Below are 6737 nucleotides of genomic sequence, written 5' to 3' on the forward strand. Positions count from 1 at the left end.
TGAGTTGCGCACCCCGCCCCCCATAACAGCCTCAATCGGGGAATGGACTCTACAAGGTGTCTACAGTGTTCCACAGGGATACTGGCCCAAGTTGACACCAATGCTTCCCACAGCTGTCAAGTTGGTTGGATGTCCTTTGGGTGGTGGACCATTCTTGATACAGAGGAAACTGTTGAGCGTGAAAAACCCATTAGCGTTGCAGTTCTTGACACACAAACTAGTGCGCCTGGAACCTGATACCATACCCTGTTCAAAGGCCCTTAAATCTGGTCATTTACCCTCTAAATGACACATAAGCAATCCTCGTCTCAAGGCTTAAAATATATTTTACCTGTCCACCCCTTCATCTACACCGTTTGAAGTGGACTTTACAACTGACATCAATAAGGGATCATAGCTTTCACCATTATTCACCTGGTCAATATTTCATGGAAAGAGCATGTTTTGTACTTTCAGTGTATGTGCAACTAGAGGCCATAAAGGTGAGCTGTTAAGAGCAGAAATGTATGCAAATACACCAGTAACCTATTGTGGTGCATACAAAGAGCAACGGTCGTTCTAACGTTTGCTCAATTCTTATGTTTTCAGACCTCAAATTAAGGTTCACATAGCACATCAAATATACAGTAAGCACTGCCTAATGTCATGATGATGCTCAGCATTTCCCATTGATTTGTGATTGAGTAGTAGTCGGCGTTTTTCTTCTCTCTAGTTGCTTCAGGATGTCAACATGGGACCACCTTTGAGTTCTGTTTCATATTTTAGAATTTATCATTAATGAAAAAACTGCCACACAAGAAATGTAAGAAGCCTTTTTACAACTAGTTTAATTCAGAACATTAGTACAAATATCAAGGAAAAGAAAAACGGTGGGCTATTGTAGACAAAATAAGGGTGCCGTTATTTGCAAAGACAAACCTTCACCAACAGGAACTGGAAGAATAGTGGAAGTCCTAGAGGTCAATAGAAAACATATCGGTATATTAACCGACAATAGGATAGCTGACCATAGCCTTCCACCACATCCAGACACACTAATCTTGCTGACATGGAACATTACTTGAGCACTAGACTATTTAGAATGGTGTGTTTCCGTGAGCTGGTACTCATGGACAAATAGAGAACGCTTATAATGATTGATGAAATGGAATACTGCTTGGGGACAACTACGGTATGTCTTGGCATTAACAGGACTAACAACCATTTTAGTCATGCGTTACACCTGCATACCAACTTATTTACAAAATACAGAGGAATTGGATACCTTACAGAGAAGCACAAATGAAACCGCTAAAATATCCGTAAAAAAAAAAAAAGTTCATTCATCTTCTTCGCCGTCAAACTCGACTGCCATGCATTTCCTTACTTTCTCTCCGTAGACCTGGAGCGGCTGCGAGGGGAAAAACAGTTAAGCCAGAATGTTAATATAAACTACCCCTGGAGCATTCATGCACTCCCTCAGAAATATGTTACACCACTGGCCTGTTACTGGTCCTTAAGCCACAACTAAAGTGGTTTCACTGTTGCTAAGATAAGAAATTCTTGCGGTCTGTTAAAACCCCCCCTGCTTACCTCCTTGATCGGGAAAATGATCTTGAGGGTTTGTGGTTCCTGTCCCGGGACAAAGATCTCTCCCTCTTCCTGTCTCTGGAGAGAGACCTGCATACAGAAGGAAAAAGAGAATGAACCAAATCAACCTGAATTTTACAGAGGCCCCTGTTGACAATGACAAGAGGATCTAATCATTGACAAGTTTGGAAAGCTGTGCTGGGGTGTGGTGTGTTAAGAGATCAAATACTTGTCAGAACCATACACAAGGTTCAAAATTGGGTCCTTCAGTCCATGCTTCCATGAAAAATAATCTGCCTTAATCTTACTTGCCCACTGTTAACTTTTACAATCTCGTATGGCTGTCAACATACCTGCTTCGGCTGCGGCTGAAGCTCCTCCTACGTGGGGATCTGGGGAGGGGGGATTAAGAGGATGTTAAAAGCAGAGCATGATACATTGGTGACCCATTGATTCCAAACCCATCCAACCCCCAAATTACCCTGAAGTAAACCCTACAGTCCCCACCAAAAACTGCCCCTCTGGGGGAACCAAGTTAATGTCTATTACACACACCCCCCCCCCCAAAGGGATAGGAATGGGTGACTGCAGATAAGGCATTTGTAATCTGAAATTCAGTCATCGCCTCCCATAAAAGGCCATGGTTAGTTAATACTGCCAGCTGAGTGAATGACAAAAAAATGCTTCGGAAAGAGAAGTGCAATTATACCAAAATGGGAAGGGGTAAGAAAATGGAGGGTTGTAACATAATTAATGGTCAAAAATTGGGTAAGAATGCTCTCAATGCTGCAGTAAATTCAAGGCTACATATTGAGCACAAGTGCAAAGCACACACAAGATGGGACCACTGCGACCTAAACCAGGGAAAGCACTGATCAGAAAAGCTCCTTTGAACAATTAGAAAGACCTTCACAGATTAATAATTAATGTTTCTCAAAAATGTCCATTCCCCTTTAAATCAACGGATTACAGTAATGAGGGAGAAATATCAATCCTGTTTGATTCAAATAAAAAAGGATAACCTTTTTTAAAGCAGCTTTCTCTTCACTTTTAAATTTGTAATCAGCAGTGTACTGTATGAAGCAGGTAAAACTTACTAGTCGTTTGGTTTTCAACAAGCTAGAAATGACGAAGGGGAGGTAGACTGTAGGCCGGGTAGGCAGATTTGGCTGAAAAGGACTGGCCAGATGCTGCGAGGTGATTAGTTGGCTGGTGGATGGGGGCTGGCTGTGGATTTTTCCTGCTTTTATTGGTTAGCCGAGGGCTGCTGCTGGTAGGTTGCAGTGTAGACATTTGGGGACGTAAAACGCTGATTGGTCGGGAATGTGAGGAGGGCCGCTGCCGATTGGGTTAAAGTTGGAGGAGGAAGAGGCTGAGAACTGCATGCGCAGGAACCAATGGGCTGGTGCAACCTGACGACTGGCCATGTGACACGACATCAGCCAAGCTGATTGGGGCACGCTGGTCAATGGTCACATGATGCTGAAAGAGGACTAGTTGACTGACTCAGAGGGTGGTGAGAAGAGGCATGGTGATGACTCTGTAACGGGGTTCATTTTTATTAATATAAATGGTCAATAAAAAAAGCAACCTCAAATTGTAACAAAAACAACCAACCTAGCATCATTAAGCTTCCCTCCCACCCGGTTCATAGTGAGGTACTGGTTTGAAATATGAATCACCTACTTCCAAAACACGTTCAGTGCTTCAGGTAACAGTGAAAAGCTTGCAAGCCAAATTTAGAGAAAATGTGGTAGAGAAAACGCAAATGTACTTATCACTTAAACTTGGCATACAAATCAGCACACTTCATTTCACACTGTACCCACCCCCTGGATCTAAAGAACCCCAGAAGTCATTAAACAATGATAATGAAGATGAAAACTGCATGCCTTCAGCACCACATTAGACTAACCACTGTAGACTACCATGGAAAAGGGGTTATCAAACACTCAGTGCTAAACTATCAATATGGTGCAGCGAAACAGGAGATGCAGTTTGGAAAGAGGACACAGGAACAAAACAAGTAGATTAACTAGTAAAAGGGCCAGAAAGGGATTAGTAGTCTGTTGGGCATTGCTATCATAAAGCCCTGTATGGGAGATGTGTTACCTGCGCCTGGCGGGCGGGCTACCACGACGCCCACGATGGTCATCTCGAGGACGTCGGCTCCACGATGGAGGAGGACCCCTGTTGCGGGTGCGTTTCTCACCATTGGACAGCTCCACTCGCACACGGGAACCACTTAATGTCCTGTGCAGAGCAATACAGTGTTACCGCAGAGCATGCTGTTAAACAGTCACCAAAACCTTATGGCATGCATGGCCTTGTTTCACCCCCTTTCAGGAAGTTAAATGGAGGCAAGTGGCAACAAAAATGAATAGGCAGTCCTTCCAAATATCAGAGTGGAAACAAATATCTCCAAGCAAACTAGGCTCTGTCATTAAGTTGTTTTACACCAGAGTATAAAGCACATGTGGATAATTTGAATTCATATGGACAAACCAGAAAAGCTACTTCAAACAGTTCTGGAACACACCTCTGAAATTATCTGCATTTATTTTGTCAAACTATCAAGTGTATTGGCATGCAAATGATGCAAGGAACAAAAACTTGAAATGACCTCAATTTCCTGATTCTATCATTCAGTTATTTTTACACCAGAGGAACATGTTCTTAGGTTTTACCTTCCATCAAGTTCTCTCACTGCGTCGGTTGCATCCCTTGGATCTTCAAATTCCACAAAAGCAAAGCCTGGGGGGTTCCTAGCTACCCAGACACTGCGAAGTGGCCCATAATAGCCGAATGACCGCTCCAGCTCTGTCTTATTGCCATTGTTCCCCAGGTTTCCCACGTAGACCTTGCAGTCGAGAGGGCAATCTCGGTGCATGGCTGGATCTTTAAAAAATATTAAACAGCATGTATGTTTTGCTTTCTAGGAATCATTATTCAAAAGGCAGCCTATTAGCAAATTTACTTAACTTTAAAGGCATGCACCTGTAAAAAGAACATGGGGCTCAATTGCATTCAGATAGACGTGAACCAGAAAAGCTACTTCAAGCAGTTCTGGAACACACATCTCTACTTACGTGAATTGTATTGGCATGAAAGGAACAAAAATGTAAGTAATTACCTCCCATTTCAACAGGCCTCAATTTTCAAAACAAAAATTGATACTCCGCAAACGTCAATGAGAAACTGAAAGAAGATTTGTCCATTTAGATTTTCATGTCGTACACATTTTCCACACAACAATGTATATTCAAGTAGGCCAATAGTCTGTTCATAACACTTAGATACAAATGGTCCTCCACATACAATTAAACCCACATTCAAACAGCCAGGTGTGTTTATAACAATCAAGCAGATGTGTATCATTATGGTTGAATTTGTGGTAGGCAACAATAGGGCATAAATAAAGCCAGTGGTGTGGAAATACATAGCACATGGAAATGCATTGCGGGATTTCTTATTTCCGTGAAATCGCTAATTGCTTCTGCAATAACAAACTATAATAACAGGGTAAAACTACTAACTAACGTTAGTAAACGTCAATCACACCTCTTGCCTTTGTTCACATACGTTACTACGCAAAATGGAAGAGGGGCCTTGCTGAGATAACCCTCAACATTTGCTGGCTCCCTCCCCAGTCCCTGTACTGACTAGTTCACCATTTGCACATGCCATGGCTACGTGTGAGAGAGTATAATTGCATAGAGTACAATTGCAAATGAACTGCAACATAATCAGTGCATAATCAATGCTGCGATACAGTTGGGTCTAGCCATTTCAGCTACTCGTTAGCTACCTGAGAAACAAATGGCTAACTAGGGCCAGCTAGCTAATATGAATACAAGAGAAAGTTCGAATAAATATCAAAGAAACAATATTAACTGCTAAATAGAAATACGTGTCACATTTTGTACTATTTAGGTGTTATTTACCGTAACGTATTTTAAAACAAACACTGATAGTCGATTCGTTTCCTGTCCTTCGTCGAACCGCCTGTCTGTATCTGCAAGCTACAATAAAATGGAGACCGGAAATCTTTATGGATCGTGTGTACCATCTATACGTCTTACGTAACTGACGGATATGACCTCCTGATCAACTTTTTCACCTCAATCCCTCTGCCTCCCTTCACATTTTCGTTAATATCGTCTGTGGATATGGATATTGGGACGATGGGATATGTTGACTGACGGTATTGGTTCCACCCTGAGCTGTATGGGGTTTCCACTAGTTATCACAGCGTTTTAGTCTTAATTTAAGGTTAGGCATAATGTTAGTAGTTTGGTAAACGTTAAGGTTAGGTTTAAATTAAAATTTTAAGAAGATAAATTGTAGAAATATGCAGGGTTTATGACTTTGTGGCTGTGGTAACTAGTGATTACCCCTGCATGGCCTTCTCCCCCATTGTTTTGTACGCTTTCTCTGGTGAGATACATCCAGCCTCTTGCGAATTGAAGGACATTTACGAACCCAGAGAGACTAAATAAATTATTTTGCATTGCGGTAACCTCTCGTGGTTCTTCATCAATAGTTGTTTAGTAGCTCGAAAATGTTGGAAACATTAACTTACTTGAACATGCTGTAGGTCATGTAACTGTTTGTTACATGCAATATGTTTTGTGGACTCCACCTGACAGATGTTGCTCTTCGGTTTTGTGATGAAACCAAGTTGTTAAATTTATTCTGCCACTCTTCTTACTATTTCGGCCTTAGGCCTGTACAGTGGGGCAAAAAAGTATTTAGTCAGCCACCAATTGTGCAAGTTCTCCCACTTAAAAAGATGAGAGGCCTGTAATTTTCATCATAGGTACACTTCAACTATGACAGACAAAATGAGAAAAAAAATCCAGAAAATCACATTGGAGGATTTTTTATTTATTTATTTCAAGGTCCTGGAGTGGCCTAGCCAGTCTCCAGATCTCAACCCCATAGGAAATCTTTGGAGGGAGTTGAAAGTCTGTGTTGCCCAACAACAGCCCCAAAACATCACTGCTCTAGAGGAGATCTGCATGGAGGAATGGGCCAAAATACCAGCAACATTGTGTGAAAACCTTGTGAAGACTTACAGAAAACCTCTGTCATTTTTGACCTCTGTCATTGCCAACAAAGGGTATATAACAAAGTATTGAGATAAACTTTTGTTATTGACCAAATAC

At 41.7% G+C, this 6737-nt stretch overlaps 1 protein-coding gene across 2 annotated transcripts; it reads right to left on the minus strand.

Moving 5' to 3' along the window:
• Window positions 1–809: 809 nt before the first annotated feature.
• srsf3b (serine and arginine rich splicing factor 3b) lies at window positions 810–5664 on the minus strand. 2 transcript variants are annotated; one of them, XM_024378403.2, is made up of 7 exons: window positions 5514–5664; window positions 4703–4767; window positions 4257–4467; window positions 3682–3822; window positions 1923–1961; window positions 1573–1659; window positions 810–1390 (listed from the first exon to the last, which is right to left on the minus strand). In XM_024378403.2, the coding sequence occupies exons 2-7, from the start codon at window positions 4707–4709 to the stop codon at window positions 1363–1365; spliced, it is 513 nt and encodes a 170-aa protein (XP_024234171.1). In that variant the 5' UTR covers window positions 4710–4767; window positions 5514–5664; the 3' UTR covers window positions 810–1362. The 2 variants fall into 2 exon arrangements, with proteins under 2 accessions (XP_024234171.1, XP_024234180.1); XM_024378412.2 differs by lacking the exon at window positions 4703–4767 and having other exon boundaries at window positions 5514–5663.
• Window positions 5665–6737: the final 1073 nt, after the last annotated feature.

The sequence above is a fragment of the Oncorhynchus tshawytscha genome, linkage group LG02 (assembly GCF_018296145.1).
Source record: "Oncorhynchus tshawytscha isolate Ot180627B linkage group LG02, Otsh_v2.0, whole genome shotgun sequence".
In the NCBI taxonomy this organism is placed as follows: Eukaryota; Metazoa; Chordata; class Actinopteri; order Salmoniformes; family Salmonidae; genus Oncorhynchus; species Oncorhynchus tshawytscha.